Raw genomic sequence first — 20753 nt, forward strand, 5'->3', positions numbered from 1 at the left:
AATTATCTTTTCTCTTCTTTTCTTGTATTTAACAAGACTATATTTGACAAAACATGCAGTATTTACAATCCTCCTTCACATATGTATTTATGTGTAATATGTTGTTTTACAGCAAGTTTCCAGTACCTGTGAAAGAAGAGTCTACCGCTGATGACTGCAGCAGGAGTCAGAGTCCGAGCCATAGCCAGAGTCGCAGTAGAAGCCGCAGTCTGAGCAGAAGCCGAAGCCCGAGTCGAAACATTGGTGGTACAACTAAACAGAGCTGCAGTCGGCACACTCCACAAAGTGAATTGCACCAAGGAAGCAGTGAGAGGAAAAGTGGATATGACGGAGGAAGCAGTGAGGCCACCAGCAGCAGGAAACGCCATAGCAACGAAAGTGTGAGCAGTGTCACTGCAGAGATGGCTAGTAAGAGAGCCAAGACCGTGAGCAGTCCCACAGCAAAGATGTCCACCAGGAGAGATAGGACCAGCCTGTCAAGTCCCACGGCAAAGTTATCCACTGAGAGAGCGAAGACCCTGTCTGGCCAAAGTTCATCTGCCCCAGAGGTGACCAATGAGGATGAGGATGAGGATCTGGCCAGGAAAGAAATGGAGCTGAAAGAGTTAACTGAGTCACTTAATAAGTTAAAAGCCATGCTGGCCATGTGTACCCCACCGACCTCCCCTGGCACTAACGATATAAATGACACAGATATTACCCCTCAACCTTTACTTGGTAACGTGGAGAACGATGTTGAGCTCTCACCCAGTCAGACTCCTGTTTTGGTGGATAATAACAGCTCTATCCCCCCGCCCAGAGTAGATGACAAAGATGTAGGTACTCAGAAGGCTGGTGCTGATGATTTGGGTAGTGGCAACTTGGACACTGGTGTCTGTCTGGAGCAGCAGCTGCACAGGGAGGCTGAGGTGACTGAGGAGAGTGCTATCCTGACTGATGACTGTCAGCAGGCAGGCAGTGAGCAGAACACATGGTCAGGGCAAGAGCAGTCAGCAGCCCAAACACACGGACAATTGAACAAGGACGAGCAATTTTGTCAAGATAAAACTCTTCTCCAGTCCAGAACTGCAGCCCTTTCTGAAGAAAGCCACAGGGGTCAAGAGCTGTATGACCCATTTCAGGTTGATGAGGAAGATGAGAACAAGTTGATGGAGGAAACCACAAAAAGACAGCCGGCTTTCGACACCTCTAATATCAGCATTTACAGATCCCCTGCAGCTGAGACTAAAGAAGACGAAGAAGAGCTGATGATGAAAGTAAGAGAGCTGGAGAGACTCAATGCATTGATTGCTGAAGGAAAGGCTATGCTAGCCATGAAGACACCGGGCACACCCCCTGATTGTGAGTGCCCAACTCAAGCTGATAAGACCCCAGAGATTTTAATCAAATGCCCACCCCACGGCTTCCTCCCTGTCCTCCAACAAACACCTTCCACTATGGACAATCATAGAACTACAGCCCTATCTGAAAAAAGCTGTGGGGCTGAGCCGTATGATCCCTTTGAGGTTGATGCGGAAGATGAGAACCCGATGATGGAAGGAAGCATCAAGGGGCTACATCATGAATCGCAGCAGCAGGAAGTAACAGCTGAGGAGGTTGGGATTGGCACTGGACCTTATGGTGGCATTGATATGGTGTCACCCATAGAGGGTCAACTCCTCAGCAAGGTCAAGGGGGCTGGGATTGGTGGCATGGATATAGTCTCTCACAGGAAGGACCGGCCCTTCAGCGAGCCTGAGGTAGAGGATGAGGAGACTTATCTGTACAGAGAAAAGCCTGGTGACTGCCATCCTACCTGTAGCAAGCGCCTCAAGAGTTCAGACCAATGTGAGAAAACAGAACGAACACATAGCACGGACAAGAGTGAAGTACCTAAACTAACCTTTGGTGAACTTGAGACCATTTTCCTCTCCATGGGGTTTCATTTTCCCCAGAGCTCCACAGTTAACCAGCTGGGAAGTAAGGTAGATGATGCAATAAAGCCTCATGGCACAACGCCATCATTATTTTCATCTCATGTAGACACCCATGGCAGCCAAGTGTATAACCTTTTCCAAGTGAGTGAAGAAGAGCATGGAAATGAGGCCATGGAAGCATCCCAAAGAGAACATGGGAATCAGCCGGTCAAAGCTGGGGTAGAAGAGCAATGGAAGCAGGCTATGGAAGCAATCCCACAACAACCAGAGATGGGCGGCCATGGGAAGCAGCTTGTGGAAGCTTTCATAGAAGAGCATGGGAATCCACTCATGGAAACGGCCATAGGACAGCATGGAAATAGGCCTTTGGAAGAGGGAACATTAGTGCAGCCTCAAGAAGGACTTCTTGGGGAGGACGGAAATGCTTTAAGTGGCTATGACCTAGAGTCTTCTAAGCAGGAAGGGGAGGACTTCTTCAGTAGAGCCAAGATGGATAAGGAGCACAACAGGTCAAATGACCATGAAACAGGAGGCCAAACAAAATGTATGGACAATCATCATCAGGCAAATAAAGCCATTCCCAAAGCTGTCAGTCTTCAGCATTCACAAGGTATGTCCCACTTTTATCGTGAAAATCTCCTTTCAAAGTCAATGAATGGTAAAAAGAAAAATGTTTGTGGGTATTTCAATATGATCACTTTGAGAATCAAATCTACTTTAGTTGAAAATAACGTTTTAGCTGCTTGTTTGTTAATTCTCTGCTCCATAACAGTTTTTAGGCTAAGCATCAAACATTGCACAAATGCTGTCACTTATATGGATGGTGTATCGTTTAATCTTTTAAAATATAAGATAAATGTGAGTTTCTCTAGAGACATTATCTTTATTCTGTGTAATGTGTTGTCCAGGGCCTGTTACCAATAGTGTGGAAACGATATGGATTTGTGGCGATGGACTTGTGGATCTGGCATCCCGCTTGGCAAATTCACCAACATATGGCATGAAACTGGGACATACTATTGCCGGCGTCCGCTTGTACTGGAAGGGTGAGTTGTCCATGAAATGGGCAGGGCTTGTACCCCTATTGCACCTGCTTGCTTGTGATTGGCCAATTCCAGACATGCTAATCATCCACCTGGGTGACGATGACATCATCATGAGGGACACAGAGGAGCTTCAATGTGCCATGGAGAGAGACCTGACCTTTATACACGACCTCTTCCCCCACTGCCTCATTGTCTGGTCAGACCTGTTGCCGAACAAAATTTCCAAACAAGGTTCTTCAGCTCTGGTGGTCCAGGACGGGATTCATGACGTGGTAAATCGCAGAATGCATGCTGTGGTTGCAGCACTGGGTGGAATGGCCCTAACTCATGAACTCCTCATCCCAGAGCTCTACCGCCATCATGGGGCCCGATTCTCACGGCTCGTTGTGGAAAAGCTTTTCTTGAACATCAAACAATTTGTGAGTCAGTGGAGCTTGGAAGTGGAACGCGCTTCAGAGATGTGTTCCCCAGAGTGCCACCCTCCGCCCTGTGCTTCTTCATTCACCTGTTCCATCCTTGATGACTCCATTCATCCTAAGTCTACCAACAGTCACTCCAAGCACAAGGAAAGACCTCCCTCACATCCCCCCTCATTGCCAAAGAAGGTAAACTCATTTCACTGAAGGCTTGGATTGCATTTTTATATTTCATATAGCTCCTGTGTGATTTTAAAACCATTGTCTGCTCCATAAAATAACTTAAATTGAAACAACAAATTGTTACATAACTTTTTGTTGTGGCTCTTACTCAGAGCAACTTGGTGATGACACTGCCTTTGTTTGGTTGTAGCAAGAGCAGGTTGGTGAGGGACAGGTAAAGCCCAAGGAGGTGAGACTGTCTACGGAGACGGCGAAGAGGTCTACAGGGGTGATGGAGGCAAAGCAGTGTATGGAACAGAGGACTCGATCCCCTGAGCTGGTGAAGCCCTGCCCTGTTCCTGACGAGTCGTCTGCTTCCACTCATCTTAAATCTCCCAACAGTCACCCCAAGCCTAAAGAAAAATATTTATCTACCTTGGTGCTTAAGAAGGTAAAACTAGTTGGTTTGTTACGAACAGAAACAGAATTGTAACATTTTTGTTTTGATTTCCGCCATTAAATAGACGTTCCCGAACCGGCTAGAATAAACAAAAACGTTCCTGGAACAGTTAATTTACATTATCTGTCAGCTGTTTAAAAAATTATGTCTCTTCCGTCTATAATCAAATATAAAACTATGACAACCCTCATTAAATAAAAAAGATTGAGTCAAAATTATCATTTCAAATGTATTGCTTGTTATTAACCCAATGATTTTCAACACAAACCTCAACAACATTATAAAGTCACATGCTTATGCCATACAACAAAATTCCACATTATTGTGGAGAAATAAAAACCTGTATCAATGGATTACCATTATTTTCCAATAACCATTTATGTTCCAAATTGACTAAAATAAAAAGTGATTAATTATGCTCTTGGCTACAGCAACTTGGTCATGACTTTGCCTCTGTCTGGTTGCAGCAGCAGGTCACTGAGGCCAAGGTCATGGACCAGGACACGGAGGAGGTAAAGTGTACTACAGACAACGCCAAACAGCCTACAGAGGACACAATGGTGGCCAGCCAGTCCTCAGAGATGCTGAATCAACCAATGGGGTCAAATTGGTTAAAAGGGATGGTGAATCAGCCAATGGTGGCATATTGGTTTAAAGGGATGGTGAATCAACCAATGGTGGCAAGCCAGTCCACAGAGATGGTGAATCAGCCAATGGTGGCATATTGGTCAAAAGGGATGGTGAATCAACCAATGGTGGCAAGCCAGTCCACAGAGGTGGTGAATCGGCCAATGGTGACAAGCCAGTCCACAGAGGTGGTGAATCAGCCAATGGTGACAAAGCGGTCCACAGACGTGGTGAAACAGCCAATGGTGGCAAAGCGGCCTGCAGAGGTGGTGAATCAGCCGATGGTGGCAGGCCAGTCCACAGAGGTGGTGAATCAGCCAATGGTGGCCAGCCAGTCCACGGAGGTGTTGAATCAGCCAATGGTGCCCAGCCAGTCCACGGAGGTGGTGAATCAGCTAATGGTGGCCAGCCAGTCCACGGAGGTGGTTAATCAGCCAATCAGGGCAAAGCGGTCTGCGGAGGTGATGTGCTCTTCAGAAGAGGCAAAGCGTTCTAGATTCACCTCCACTATTCCTGATGACTTGTCTACTGCCACTTGTCCTAAAGCTACCAACGGTCACCCCAACCCCAAAGGAAAACCTTCTTCTACCTCATTGCCTACAGAGGTAAACCCAATGCGAACTAGGCTTGGATGCCATTCTGAAAATTACCATTCACCACAATGTTGTCATGAAACTGCTGTATGTTGTTTTATTCCCTTTTTAACACCCTGTACTTATAATGCCTAATATTGCCAACACGAGGAGATGGTTATGGATTTTAGAATGACTGGGGATAATCTTGGCACTATTGCCATAATAATAATAATAATAATAATAATAATAATAATAATACATTGATTTTGTCGTACTTTTGTTGAGTCTCTGTATGTCTTTGTATCTGTTTATTTTGTGTTTGTTTTATGTTATATGGTCTGTATGCTCTTGGCAACTTGGTCATGACTCTGCCTCTGTTTGGTTGCAGCAGCAGGTCTCTGAGGCCAAGGTCATGAAACAGGACACGGAGGAGGTAAAGTGTACTACAGACAACGCCAAACAGCCTACAGAGGACACAATGGTGGCCAGCCAGTCCACAGAGATGCTGAATCAACCAATGGGGTCAAAGCGGTCTGCAGAGGTGGTGAATCAGCCAATGGTGGCAAGCCAGTCCACAGAGGTGGTGAATCAGCCAATGGTGGCCAGACAGTCCACAGATATGCTGAATCAGCCAATGGGGTCAAAGCGGTCTGCAGAGGTGGTGAATCAGCCAATGGTGGCAAGCCAGTCCACAGAGGTGGTGAATCAACCAATGGTGGCCAGCCAGTCCACAGAGATGCTGAATCAGCCAATGGTGGCCAGCCAGTCCACAGAGATGGTGAATCAGCCAATGGTGGCAAATTGGTCAAAAGGGATGGTGAATCAACCAGTGGTGACCAGTCAGTCCACAGGGATGGTGAATCAGCCAATGGGGTCAAAGCGGTCCACAGACGTGGTGAATCAGCCAATGCTGGCAAGCTGGTCCACAGAGGTGGTGAATCAGCCAATTGTGGAAAGCCGGTCCACAGAGGTGGTTAATCAGCCAATCGGGGCTAAGCAGTCTGCGGAGGTGATGTCCTCTTCAGAAGAGGCAAAGCCTTCTAGATTCACCTCCACTATTCCTGACGACTCATCTGCTGCCTCTTGTCCTAAAGCTACCAACAGTCACCCCAACCCCAAAGGAAAACCTTCTTCTACCTCATTGCCTACAGAGGTAAACCCATTGCGAACTAGGCTTGGATGACATTCTGAAAATTACCATTCACCACAATGTTGTCATGAAACTGCTGTATGTTGTTTTATTCCCTTTTTAACACCCTGTACTTATAATGCTTAATATTGCCAACACGAGAAGATGGTTATGGATTTTAGAATGACTGGGGATAATCTTGGCACTATTGCCATAATAATAATACTAATAATAATAATAATAATAATAATAATAATAATAATAATACATCGATTTTGTCGTACTTTTGTTGAGTCTCTGTATGTCTTTGCATCTGTTTATTTTGTGTTTGTTTTATGTTATATGCTCTGTATGCTCTTGGCAACTTGGTCATGACTCTGCCTCTGTCTGGTTGCAGCAGCAGGTCACTAAGGCCAAGGTCATGGACCAGGTCACGGAGGAGGTAAAGTGTACTACAGACAACGCCAAACAGCCTACAGAGGACACAATGGTGGCCAGCCAGTCCACAGAGATGCTGAATCAACCAATGGTGGCCAGCCAGTCCACAGAGATGCTGAATCAACCAATGGGGTCAAAGCGGTCCACAGACGTAGTGAATCAGCCAATGGTGGCAAAGCGGTCTGCAGAGGTGGTGAATCGGCCAATGGTGACCAGCCAGTCCACGGAGGTGGTGAATCGGCCAATGGTGGCAGGCCTGTCCACAGAGGTGGTGAATCAGCCAATGGTGGCCAGCCAGTCCACGGAGGTGTTGAGTCAGCCAATGGTGGCCAGCCAGTCCACGGAGGTGGTGAATCACCCACTGGTGGCCAGCCAGTCCACGGAGGTGGTTAATCGGCCAATCAGGGCAAAGCGGTCTGCGGAGGTGATGTGCTCTTCAGAAGAGGCAAAGCGTTCTAGATTCACCTCCACTATTCCTGATGACTCGTCTACTGCCACTTGTCCTAAAGCTACTAACGGTCACCCCAACCCCAAAGGAAAACCTTGTTCTACCTCATTGCCTACAGAGGTAAACCCAATGCGAACTAGGCTTGGATGCCATTCTGAAAATTACCATTCACCACAATGTTGTCATGAAACTGCTGTATGTTGTTTTATTACCTTTTTAAAGTGGTGGTTCGCTATTTTAGACATTAAGCCCCATTTGTGTCACTTCTGGCGTGAAGTAGAGATGTTCTCATCACAATTTTGACATTTGGTGCTGAACGGAGCATTTGGGTATTCAAGACTGCAGCCCCCCCACCTTTACATTGACTCCAAAGAAGAACTCAAGCAATCGATCATAAAATGGCATTAAACTTTCGTTTACAGAAACATGAAACTCACCGAGTGGTCAGAGGTGGGCAGCGATACGTTGGCTCGAAAATCACAGCGAAATACGCTTCCAGAGAAGATATATTATCATTATTGTCCGTCTTCATTGATTGTATTGGTTTGACTAGTATTACTCCGCACGACCGGAAATGGGGGTGCGTTAGTTTACGTTACTATCTATGGTTTGTATGCAAGCTGTAGTTTTTGTAGCCAGTCCCGCTCAAAGATAACCGCTCTTCCTCGCTCCTTGATGTCTACACAAGCAACACACTATCGCTACCTACTGGCAGGATGTCTACTGCTATTCAACGGCGTCTGGGGAATAATAGGTCCGCAAAATGCTAAACAACAGTTAGAAGGCATATTTCGCTGCAATTTTCGGGTCAATTTATCGCTGTCTACCACTGACCACACGGTGAGTTCCATGTCTTCTCGAACGAAAGTTTAATGCCATTTTATAATCGATTGCTTGAGTGCTCTATTGGAGTCAATGTAAAGGTGGGGGGGCTGCAGTCTTGGATACCCAAATGCTCCGTTCAGCACCAAATGTCAAAATTGTGATGAGAACATCTCTACTCTACCCCAGAAGTCACACAAACAGGGTTTAATGTCTAAAATAGCGAACCACCACTTTAACACCCTGTACTTATAATGCTTAATATTGCCTAGACGAGAAGATGGTTATGGATTTTAGAATGACTGGGGATAAACTTGGCACTATTGCCATAATAATAATAATAATAATAATAATACATCGATTTTGTCGTACTTTTGTTGAGTTTCTGTATGTCTTTGTATCTGTTTATTTTGTGTTTGTTTTATGTTATATGGTCTGTATGCTCTTGGCAACTTGGTCATGACTCTGCCTCTGTCTGGTTGCAGCAGCAGGTCACTGAGGCCAAGGTCATGGACCAGGACACGGAGGAGGTAAAGTGCACTACAGACAACGCCAAACAGCCTACAGAGGACACAATGGTGGCCAGCCAGTCCACAGAGATGCTGAAACAGCCAATGGGGTCAAAGCGGTCCACAGACGTGGTGAATCAGCCAATGCTGGCAAGCCGGTCCACCGAGGTGGTGAATCAGCCAATTGTGGAAAACCGGTCCACAGAGGTGGTTAATCAGCCAATCGGGGCAAAGCGGTCTGTGGAGGTGATGTGCTCTTCAGAAGGGGCAAAGCCTTCTAGATTCACCTCCACTATTCCTGATGACTCATCGGCTGGCATTTCTCCTAAAGCTACCAACAGTCACCCCAACCCCAAAGGAAAACCTTGTTCTACCTCATTGCCTACAGAGGTAAACCCATTGCGAACTAGGCTTGGATGCCATTCTGAAAATTACCATTCACCACAATGTTGTCATGAAACTGCTGTATGTTGTTTTATTCCCTTTTTAGCACCCTGTACTTATAATGCCTAATATCACCAACTAGAGGAGATGGTTATGGATTTTAGAATGACTGAGGCTAAGGTTGGCACTATTGCCATAATAATAATAATAATAATAATAATAATAATAATAATAATAATAATAATAATACATCGATTTTGTGTAGCACTTTTCTTGACTCTCAAAGACGCTTTACAGACCATATAACATAAAACAAACACAAAATAAACATATACAAAGACGTTCAGAGACTCAACAAAAGTACAACAACAAAAGTGCAGTGGAGGATTATATGTCCATGTTGATATGGAGCAGTACGGTGTGACGGAGTTATCCAAACCCATGACGGGAGCAGCAATGATATTGATATTGACATTCGTCCAGTCGTGAGATGTGAACTTTTAAATAGTGAAATTCCATCGTTCAGTGTGAGCAGGATCTTAATACTCACGAGTGAAAATATCGTACAGTGTATGCCCGGCTTAAAACAGTGCTACGACCCGATTTGACACTACACATGCACAAGTTAATTCGCTCTTGATCGCGTCCTCATCTCCACCTCAGGTGCGCATGATCCCTCCTCTGTAGCCCCGGGAAACACGCGTGTTGTGTCGCACAGTTGGACCATTCTGCTCGCATCCGACCGTCGGCTCGTATAGTGTGAGGACGTGAGTCGTGAGATATGAACTTTCCTTGTGCAGTGTGAGCAGGAGCTTAACCCATTGATGCCTAAGGCACCTGCAAAAAATGGTGCTGAATGCCTGAGCCCTTTTTATGAAAACCTACCCTCAACCTATAAGAACCTAAATATCTGAGCTTCTGAAGCACATAAAAACATGCATAAGATGCATTTAAACACTAAGACCCTCATCTTTCATTAGAATATGTTCATTCATCTCAAACAAACAAATATTTTTAATAAAGTTGTCTCAAATCTCATGAGCCTGAATGTTGCGTAATGCAGCTCCAAGACCCAAGAAAACATACAATGCCATTTTTCAGTGATTAGTCCATTTGCTAAGAGAATAATGCCATACAACCTGCATGAGCCTGTGTGAAAAAGTAATTCTCCCAACAGCCAAAGCCACCTCTGACAAGGAGAGCAACAAGGCTTGTCTCAAATGTCTATCTGTCTATCTGTCTATCTATAAGTTACTTTGTATTACACTACCTTCATCTAATGCTTTCATCAAGAGCAACTTGGTCATGACAGTGGTTTTGTTTGATTTCAGCAGCAACAGGTCGGAGAGGAAAAGTATAGGGAGGCAAAACGTTCTACAGAGGAGAGAAAATTACCTACAGAGGAGGCAAAACGGTCTATGGAGATGGAAAAACAGTTCACAGAGGTGTCAAGGCAGTCTACAGAGGAACCGAAACAGTCTCCGGATGACGCAAGATGGTCCAGAGAGGAGGCGAGAGGGGCTGCTTCGGCGGGGGCGCGTGCAGTATTGGCGGAAAAGCGGGAGGCTCTGGAGGCACAGAAGACGGCATTGGAGGCCAAGCTGGCTAAATTTGCAGTTAGCCCAACACTGCGTCACACCACAGGTACAGTACTCCACACAGAGTTTTTAACACAGAGGGGCACTTGTCAAAAACAAAACCGATGCTATGATGATGATGGTGGTGGTGGTGGTGATGATGACAACGGCAATAATGATGATGATGATGATTGTTATCAGTAGTAGTATTATTGTTAAAGTTATTATTGATGTTAAGGGTTAGCTGTAGCGATTTGTCTTCCAATCAGTAATAAGATTTAATCCCATATAATGTTGGTCGTCTCCTCTACCTTCATCCATAGCTGAAGGAACCTCGAGCAACACATGTGATAGTCATGTTCTTCAATTATTGTTTTCTTTTCCAATCATGCAGAACAACAACTTAAAGACCTGAAGATTAAACTGAAGATTCGAAAAACTATAGCCAAAAGGGTCTGGATTATTGGGGACTCTGGAGTGTTGATATCCATCCAAAAGCATATGTTTATGCGCCCGGTTGAAAATGGCCTTGTTTGGAAACCTTACTGGATACCGTTAAAGGGTGTGACCTTATCCAAGGTCATTCAGCATCTGCTGGATGTCTGTTTCTCCTGGCCCAATCCGGACATGCTGATCATCCATCTTGGATCATCCTGTGACATCCCACATGGGAACCTGGAGGAGATGGTGTTGACCATCCAGGAGCACCTGCTCATGATCCGACGGATCTTCCCCCAATGCGCCCTGGTGTGGTCGGACATCCTGTCAAGGACGCACAGGAAAACACAAGGACATGAGGATGCCCACAGCACTGACCTGGCCAGTAACCGACATGAGGTCAATCTGAGAATGCGCGATATAGTCAAGCAACTTGGAGGAGCAGCGATCGCACATGGAAACATTCAGCCAGAGCACTTTGTCTCAGAAAGCCGCATGCTCTCTGACGAGGGTGTGCAGTTGTTTAAGCAGAACATCTTAGCCCTTGTTGATCCATGGAAGTGGGACCACAACTATACCCAGAGTCTTTCAGAACATCTTCCTGAACCCACGAGACCTGCAAACCACAAGGAAACGCTGGGACCATCAACTGATAGAACCGATCATCCCATCACAGGTACCATTATTACCCCCAGCAAGGAGATTATGTTTTCGGTCGTGTTGGTTTGTCTGGCTGTCTGTCTGTTTGTTGGTCTGTTTTTCTGTCAGGATAACTCAAAAAGTTATGAACTGATTTGGATAGAACTTGGAGTTTTTGGAAATGACAAAAAGGAACAAGTGATAAAATTTTGGTGGTGATCCGGATCCGAATCCAGGATTTTTTTGAAGATTCTTCGACATTGCTGGATAGGGCGTATTTTGACATTCCAGTTTCTAACTCCACAAAAAGAAGACGGAAAGACTTGGGAAAAAAATAGGGTGTAACATAGTAAAATGTTCCATCAAACAGCTCTCTGAGTGCATTTCTAGCCAATTGACATTCTTAATTTGTTTGTAAAGTTATGATCAAGCTCATTTAGTCAGTTTCTGTTGTTATTAGTACCCCATAAGACTTGTTGTTGGACGATAAATGCCTTCATCCAAGCAATAACCATGAGTGACGTAAAAGGTTTTGTGTTATCATTCATATTCTCAAAAAATTGTTACGAAACTAATAAACTCATAAGCAGCACTGTAATTTTCTGTAAATAGTAACCTAATTATTGAATTTTGTTATTATTGTGGTTTCTTCCTCTTCAGGCTGTGGTATCCAGAAGGCTGCGCGAGTGGTGTGGATTTGTGGGAACAATTTCTGTGGATTTGCCAGAGATTCGGCAAAACAGCAAAGTATTCCACTGCGAAGCGGCACTGGCTCGCTGGAGGTGGTTTGGAAAGTAGTCAGTAAAGGGAGGTTTCCCTTGAAGAACCTGGTGAGATCAGAGGACAAGGTCATTCGCCAACCAGACATGGTCATCATCTACCTGGACGGTGGTGATGTGAGAGGAAACTGGGAATCAGTTGTGCCCAACCTCAAGAGGGAAATGGAGTTACTGCACACTGTCTTCCCAGAGTGCCTCCTTGTGTGGTCTGATATCTTCAAGGGAATTAATTTGAGCACCACAGATCCTGGTCTGGACATCATTAACGCCATAATGCACACTGCAGTTACTGAACTGGGTGGAAGAGTTGTTACTCACAACAACATCGGGCCAGACATTTTTCAAGGCAACAATAGTAAACAGGTTATTTCCAGAGTGACCCAAAGAGCCAACCTCAACATCCAGGAGTTTGTGTTGAAGTGGGAGACAGAGATCAGTGGCTTAGCACAGAACACAAAGCCCTCACCACAATGAACCCTCCCAAACCCTCCCCATTACATTCAGTAATGTATGTACATGTAGTAATGTATGTACCCTCCAATACACAGTCCAGTCCACTGCTTTCAGAGCTCAAACACTCTCCACTGCACTCCGCCCACACCCATCCCTCTATACACTACTTCAGTCTTAAACTCTTTGATATCAACATGGTGAGCACAATCAAAAAGGTCTCTGGTTGATTGTTTAAACAGTTTTTAAAAAAATATCTGTTTGATGAACTGGTAAGACATCAATAATGTGTACATACATCATCAAGGCCACAGAAAGAGGAAGAATTTTGTCTGTCCATGGTTTCTCAAGCAAGGTACTCAGGTCTGCCCTTCACACCTGACCGAACACAAGTTCAAACCATACATTTAAATAGGTCACTGCACACAGACCACTTGACACCTCTTCAAAAAAAGAAAAGAAAAAAAAGACTTGTTTCCAAGTTGATGTTGGTGTGAATGGACTAAGTTTTCCGCACAGAAACTGGACAAAAAATTATTTCCGCACTTTCCCCGCAGAGAACTCTGATGTGAAACACCACTAAGTCTTTAATAAGGTCACATTAAATAATGCATTATGCTAAATGTAATGTAAGGGTGTGATATGACTTATTTGTTTTACTTTTGCTGAAGTAAATTAATTACATGTTTGATTTGTGTAATGTGTATTTTATGCTAGCTGTTGAAAACCTTAATTTCCCTCAGTATTAACAATAAAGTTTCAAAAAAGTTTGAGAAATACCAAGGCACTCATCTTCTTTGTAATTAAAATGCCTTTATTTTGTTGGGCATAGCATGATTAAAATACTTCGACGCGTTTCGGCATAAAGCCTTCGTCAGGAAGTGTGCAGTTTCTTCTGTGACAAACAGACATAATTAAAAGACATCATGAGTGTTCTCAGGTGTGCAGGGTGGGACCAATTAGCCAATGGCTAACCACTCTTCAACAAAGGTGACATAAAAAACACAGAAAGACAACAATATCAATTGTGGGCAGCAGGGGGCCTCATTCTACAGTCTCTACAGATATAATAGAGTATTGGACAACAAAACAGAAAAAACATGCATGAAATACATATACTTAAACAGTAGTGTTTACAAAAAGTGGCAGTATTCCATCTCATCATTTAAGCCTGGATATTGAGTAGCTTTTAATTTAAAAATCCAGTAGCTCTCTCGCTGATTTAATTGTTTTAATCTATCGCCCCCTCTCATTGTTTGTGGTATATGATCAATACCTATAGCTCTTAAAATAGCTGGGTCACTGTTGTGCTGGTCTTTAAAATGCGCATTAAAATACGCAATTAGAACAAAAAATGAGAACTATCCAATGGCACGCCATTTTAAAGACCAGCACAACAGTGACCCAGCTATTAAAATGGCGTGCCATTGGATAGTTCTCATTTTTTGTTCTAATTGCGTATTTTAATGCGCATTTTAAAGACCAGCACAACAGTGACCCAGCTATTTTAAGAGCTATAGGTATTGATCATATACCACAAACAATGAGAGGGGGCGATAGATTAAAACAATTAAATCAGCGAGAGAGCTACTGGATTTTTAAATTAAAAGCTACTCAATATCCAGTAGACGAAGGCTTCATGCCGAAACGCATCAAAGTGTTTTAATCATGCTATGCCCAACAAAATAAAGGCATTTTAATTACAAAGAAGATGAGTGCCTTGGTATTTCTAAAACTTTTTTGAAATCAACCAAGCCTGTCACCAAAGAGCACCATCTTAAAAAACGTTGGGTTACGGATGTAACCTTGGTTCTGTGAAGGAAAGAAAGGCTGCCAGACGGCTAGCCCAAGGGGCTGGAATATAATCCGCGCATGCGCGAGTTCTGAGGTACACTTATATCAAAACTTCATCACGTGAGTATGCCGCGCTACTGTACACAGTATATAAGTCCCAGCGCGGCATACTTCGTCCTCATAAAAATCCTGAACGCGAAGTCCAGAGCGACGACGAAGTCTGGCAGCCTTTCTTTCCTTCACAGAACCAAGGTTACATCCGTAACCCAACGTTCTGTTTCACTCAAGAAAGGCTGCCAGACGGCTAGCCCAAGGGGCTGGAATATGTATGCCCAAACGTCGCGGCGGACAACCATACGACAATTGAATAAAGACACTGGACAATGCAAGAGTCAAAGACCCTTATTGAATGTCCACATGCCAACAGGGCTAGAGTGACTGGTTAACAGAACTCAAGTTAAACACAGTCGAATATGTGACCATCTGTCACAAGCTTAGAACCGATTTCCCAAGGATGTGGGAGATAACATGTTACAGAACCTTGTGAAGATCGACGGTGAAGCCCAGCAGGCCACCGGGCAATCCTCTTGTAAAAGGACTCCCTTCAGGAGCGACCATGAGGTGGCTCAGAGTTAGGAGGGCGGTAGGAGTCCAACACAATCGCCTGGTTGAGATTCTGTGTTGAAAGAATCTTCGGCATAAAGTCTGTATTAGGGCGTAGGACCACACCGGTGCCTTCTGGCTGAACATGGAAGCAGTCAGGATGCTGGGACAGCTCAATGTAGCTCTCCAATACGCTTCGCTGAGGTGATGGCGAGAAGAAAAATCGCCTTCTGAGACAGCCATTTTAGGTTGATACTCCCAACCCCAACGGGCTCGAATGGGGGCTTCGCCAGAGCACTGAGGACAATGTGGAACTGCCATGGCGGCACAGATTGAAGCCTCCTTGGGCGCAGTCTTTGAGCTCCTCTCATGAATTGGATAGACAGAGGATTAGCTCCGAGCGTTTTGCCATCTACTCGCTTATGGCAGGCGGATATTGCAGAGAGAAAAACCTTTAGCTTTGAAGGGGACTTGCCTTCACCAAGTTTCTTTTGCAAGAATTCCAGGACTGAAGCTAGAGGGCAGGACCGGGGCACTCATGCCACTGTTCGCAACCATGCTTTGAAGGCTGCCCATCTTTAAAGAGTACACAGCTCTTTGTCGATGGGGCCCTAGCACACTGCAAGGTTCTTGTAACTGAGAATAACAACCCCCGAGCGAGGGAGGTGTCCCTTCTAACGGCCAGACCCACAAATTTAGGGCGGCTGGTGTCAGGTGCCACAACGCTCTCCCTTGCGCAATGGGAGTTGCCATGGGGTGCTCGAGAGGAGGGTCTGAATCTCTGCAAACCATGGCACATGGGGGCGAAATGGAGCCATTAAGACAACTCTCAGGTTCTCCTTCCTGGTCTTCTCCAGGAATCATGGAGAGAGGGGGGGGAGATCGTCCACCCCCAGTGGTGCGTCGTCTTGGTTTAAGGAAAACCAGAGTGGACAGTGGGTCGACTCCCCTGAGGCGAAAAGATCGCCGTGTGCCTTCCCAAAATGAACCCAGATCAGATGCACTGTTTCAGGGTGCAATCGCCATTCACTTGGGTGTGGCTTATCCTTGACAGCAGGTATGCTGCTGTGTTCAGAGTGCCCGGCAGGTGCACTGCTCTGATCGAGTGGAGTCGAGTGCCCGCTTAGAGGAGGAGTTCCCGGGCCATGTTGCGTAACGCCTGGGACCTCAGGCCTCCCTGGCGGTCACATATACTATGGCCAACATGTCTGTTCGAATTAAGACACTCTTGTTCTGGAGTACTGGCAAAAAGTGCCGGAGGGCAAGATATATCAGTCTCAACTCGAGAATATTTATGTGGACAGTTTTCCAACACTCCTCTGGCTCCTACATCATTCAAGACTGCCCTCCAGCCTGACAGCGATGCGTCTGTGGTCAGAACTTTGCGCTGGTAGATTCTGCCTAGTCGTACACCTCTGCACAAATTCTGGGGTATGGCCCACTATTGGAGGGCTCATAGGCACACAGGTGGCAGAGGGACAGATTTTCCCCTGTCCAGTACTGGGTGTACTTGGGCAGGTACCACTTTGCACTGGACCCATATCTAGAAGGCCAAGGCGTACCACCTAGGATGCAGCAGCCATGAGGCCCAGCAGCCTCTGACACTGGTGAGCATGCACATTCCTCCGTCCCATGAACTGTGACCCGGCATTGTTTCAGGGCAATAACCTCCTGATCCGAGAGACATGCCACCATCGTCAGAGTCCAGTTTCACTCCAAGGAAGGTGATTTGTTGTGAGGGAGGCAGTTGGCTCTTGTCTGAATTGAGAGACAGGCCCAACATTTGTAAGTATTCCATTACCATTGCTGTGTCCTGCCCTGCCTGCTGACTCTACTGGGAAACATTTTAACCATTCGTAATTGAGATAGATAATTGACTCTGACGCCCCTCTGACACAGCGGGCTCAAGGCTGTGTCCATGTATTTTGTGAATGGGATAGGCCGAAGGGAAGGACGTTGAACTCGAAAGTTCTGTCCTCCCAACGCAATCGGAGAAACTGGCGATGAGCAGGGTGGACTGCAATGTGGAAATAGGCACCTCTGAAGCCTATACTCGTGAACCAATCCCCGCACTGAATCGATTGACAGATTTGGGTCAGTGACAGCATTTGAAATGCAACGGGCGTAAATACTGGTTTAGTGGCCTTAGGTCCAGTATTGCACGGAATCCACCATCTAGTTTCGGAACTAGGAAGTAGCTCAAATAAAAGCCACTCCGCCGTTCGTTGCGACTTAACTCCCTTATTGCTCCTTTCCTTAACAGAGTATTTATCTCCTCTGTAAGGCCAGCTGCCGCTCTGGGTCTGGCTGATGAGAAACAAGAACACCCTTGAACATGGGTGGGCGGCGCCTGAACTGTAGCCGGTAACCAAACCTTACCGTTGAAACAACCCAAGAACTGGGAGAACACATTTCCCACACCTCCAATTGAGTGTGGGAGAAAACGTGCGGCAGGGCCACCTTCCCCACAAGAGCTGTAGGAGGGAGGACGAGAGCAGCAATAGTCATCCATCGCAAAATAGTTGCCAAAAACCAACGTTGTCTGCTCTGTGGATGTTGGCAAACTGTGCCCCCGCATAGGGGTAGCCGCCTCTGGTTGCTCCCACACAGTCGTCATTTCCCTGACAAGTCCGGGGGAAGAGGTCTGAGCTCAAATCAGAATGATGGGGAGATGTTAAGCCATCTATGTATCCAGCATCAAGGTTATCGGATGCTTGCACTCATAGCAGCTCCACACTATTATCAGCACCTTGTGGGGACAGCTGCTGTGGTGACACCCTTGCAGGCTGCACTGAAGGGGCCATCTGGCGCTCTGTGCCTGATGGCGCAGCCTGGTGCTCGGGCCCTAATGGGGCTGCCTGGTGCCCAGGCCCTAGTGGCGCTGTATGGCGCTCAGCCAGCTGGTGCATCAACCACTGTTGACCGGATGCCAAGGACAAATTCCCCTTCACCAGAGACGCCATTTTATTGCTAGAACATCATAGGTCTCAGACAGTTGCTGAGGAGAGGGTTGAGTAGCTGGTATCGAACCTGAGTCCGTGGACGCCTGGAGGATGGTGTATTATCTCATGTAGCCCTATTCACCTTACTCAGTAGAGTATGTGATGAGAAAGGGGAGACCGCTCTCCCTGCCTTAAAGCTAGTGCATGATCAGGCTCAGACATGTCACACACAGTGTATGTCCATCTTTCACTGGCATTCTACTGTTGCAATTAAAACAGTTCTGGAATCCAGGCATCGTTTTTTTTTTTTTTTTTTTTTTTAACCTATATTAAAATATATAAATGTTATTATTAATATTATTATTACTTCATCATTAAGTATCATTATTATTTCAGTCACACCTTGACTTTAGGCATGAACCTGATAGCACTGTTACTGCCTGGTACCAGATATGGTTCCAGCAGAGGTGCAAGAGATGGTGGGCACTAAGTGTCTCACACTCCAGTAGCAGCACTAATCACCCTAGGTACCGACCTTGGTACCAGCGTTGATCACTCATCGGTACCGAGAATGAGATTGTTGGTACCAAGAGTTGCGCAGCACGAGATCACGTCATGTGAGGCTGCTGGAGTAGCCTATAACATGCTCGCAAGCAACTCCTTCGACAGAGGGAGAGCGGCGGCAGGCAGCGTTGATTAGCTAGAGAGATGTCCCTGTAATCTTTCCTCCCTAGAGCAAACCACAAGAACAGATTACTTACCTCAAGTTGAATTTCAAGTTGAATTTCAAGTGGAATTCTGGTACCGAGAATGAGATTGTCGGTGGCGAGAGTTGCGCAGCACGAGATCACGTCAGATGAGGCAGCTGGAGTATAACATGCACGCAAGCAACTCGATAGAGGGAGAGTGGCGGCAGTTTGTTACACAGGATAATTATTCCACTGCGGAACCAACGAGCCCAGCGAGTAACTTCCTCAACAGAGGAAGAGTCGCGGCCGTCCTGCAGGAGAGTTCATGCACGCAAGCAACTCGATAGAAGAGGGAGAGTGGCGGCAGAATCACAGTGAGCTACTGAAACGGCGCCGAAGGTGCCCGTAGCAACATTAGAGATATAGCTAGAGAGATGTCTCTGTAATCTCTTTCCTCCCTAGAGCAAACCACAACAACAGATTACTTACCTCAAGTTGAATTCCAGGTGGATATGCGCCTCGGGGATTCCACGAGAGTAGCTTCACATGCGAAAGCACAAGCTACAGGGAGAAGCCACCGTTACTATAAGCGGCGATAGCACACCTTAATAAGGTGGGGATAATAGCCTGATAACGATAGCCTGGAGAGGGGCAACAATAGTCACCAGCTCTCGGACAGCTAACTGCCAGTAGGCACCTCGTTACCAGTATCAATTCGTACCTTATCAGATCGCGTGAGGGATTAAAGAGGACGAAGTATGCCGCGCTGGGACTTATATACTGTGTACAGTAGCGCGGCATACTCACGTGATGAAGTTTTGATATAAGTGTACCTCAGAACTCGCGCATGCGCGGATTATATTCCAGCCCCTTGGGCTAGCCGTCTGGCAGCCTTTCTTGAGTGAAACAGAACTAGACAGTTCCAGGAAGCACTCCAACTGGACTTCTTTCATTAACAATAAAGTATCTATGCTATTTTGCTCTACTCTATTGTAGGCTACTCTACTAAACCCACTCCTCTTGCCCTGAGACCACGGCATCTTCCTAGAGTGCATTGTCGTTTGGTCTGATGTTCTGTCACAGGGATTCCAGGGATACAAGCCGACAGCCCAAGCTCCTGGGGCCTCATTTATCATCAGTTCGTAGAATGTCTTCTAAATTGTCTCTTACGAGTGAAATTTAGAATGTTCGCAAGTACAGAAAAATCCGGATTTATCAAACGTGCGTTGGCTGCTCCTACGCACACGTCTGCATGATAAATCCCACACCTTCCAAATCACTGTGCACGCGCGCATTCGGGGTAATTTGCATCCCGGAACGCCTCCAAATAACCATATATGATATTAAAATATAGTCAAGTGCCATGTTAATTCGAAGGCGCAACCCTGTTTGGACACACATGAACACACGCGGACACACGCGCCAGTCGAAGCGCTGGCGGGAAGTGCGGAGATAGAAACATTTCCGCGGCAGAAGTGAAGGTGCGTTCGACAGGAGGAGGACAGTGTTTCAAAATAAGTAAAAGAAGGAGACACACATGGACGAAAACATTGTAAAATAGGACACTGTCATACTCCATTGTCATTCAAAGCAAACTGTTCCTTGCACGGTCAATATTATTTGCAATTTCGTGTTTCTTCCACTCGCACGCATGGTCTGAGGTGTGCGTAGATTTAGGCACATTTCTACGTTCAAGTACATGTTCATAAATCCCACACTTTGCTCAGGGATGATCGCACGCACGCTTTACGCACAGATCTGTGCCTAAGAACGCTTGATAAATGAGGCCCCTGGTGTTACCAAACTGTTAAACTTCAGAATGCACACTATTGTCACCGAACTGGGAGGAAGAGTTGATAACCACAACAACATTGGGTCAAAGCTTTATGAAGCCAAGGGCAGTGAAAAGG

The 20753-nt window shown here is 45.9% G+C and overlaps 2 protein-coding genes across 6 annotated transcripts in view; both read left to right on the top strand.

Moving 5' to 3' along the window:
• LOC134441676 (proteoglycan 4-like) overlaps window positions 1-1149 on the top strand; it is a 49849-nt gene extending 48700 nt beyond the window's left edge. The window contains exons 13-14 of the mRNA XM_063192070.1: window positions 113-973; window positions 1059-1149. Of these exons, the coding sequence (XP_063048140.1) occupies window positions 113-973; window positions 1059-1149 (952 nt within the window). The remainder of the gene's footprint in view (window positions 1-112; window positions 974-1058) is intronic.
• On the top strand, window positions 938-13504 carry LOC134441450 (uncharacterized). Of its 5 annotated transcripts, none has more exons than XM_063191770.1 (10): window positions 938-2526; window positions 2825-3567; window positions 3752-3991; window positions 4468-5232; window positions 5591-6355; window positions 6729-7337; window positions 8525-8938; window positions 10264-10576; window positions 10904-11623; window positions 12247-13504. In XM_063191770.1, the coding sequence occupies exons 1-10, from the start codon at window positions 1149-1151 to the stop codon at window positions 12837-12839; spliced, it is 6540 nt and encodes a 2179-aa protein (XP_063047840.1). In that variant the 5' UTR covers window positions 938-1148; the 3' UTR covers window positions 12840-13504. The 5 variants fall into 5 exon arrangements, with proteins under 5 accessions (XP_063047840.1, XP_063047845.1, XP_063047842.1 ...); XM_063191775.1 differs by having other exon boundaries at window positions 10267-10576; XM_063191772.1 differs by having other exon boundaries at window positions 8528-8938.
• The last annotated feature ends 7249 nt before the right edge of the window (window positions 13505-20753 follow it).

Source organism: Engraulis encrasicolus, chromosome 24, assembly GCF_034702125.1.
Source record: "Engraulis encrasicolus isolate BLACKSEA-1 chromosome 24, IST_EnEncr_1.0, whole genome shotgun sequence".
In the NCBI taxonomy this organism is placed as follows: Eukaryota; Metazoa; Chordata; class Actinopteri; order Clupeiformes; family Engraulidae; genus Engraulis; species Engraulis encrasicolus.

Bases quoted from the DNA above. Each gene is read 5' to 3' on its own strand.
- LOC134441450 (XM_063191770.1), top strand. From the start codon at position 1,149: ATGGAGGAAACCACAAAAAGACAGCCGGCTTTCGACACCTCTAATATC. The intron at 8,939-10,263 runs GTAAACCCATTG...GTTTGATTTCAG, and splicing joins CTACCTCATTGCCTACAGAG to CAGCAACAGGTCGGAGAGGA. The intron at 11,624-12,246 runs GTACCATTATTA...CTTCCTCTTCAG, and splicing joins AACCGATCATCCCATCACAG to GCTGTGGTATCCAGAAGGCT.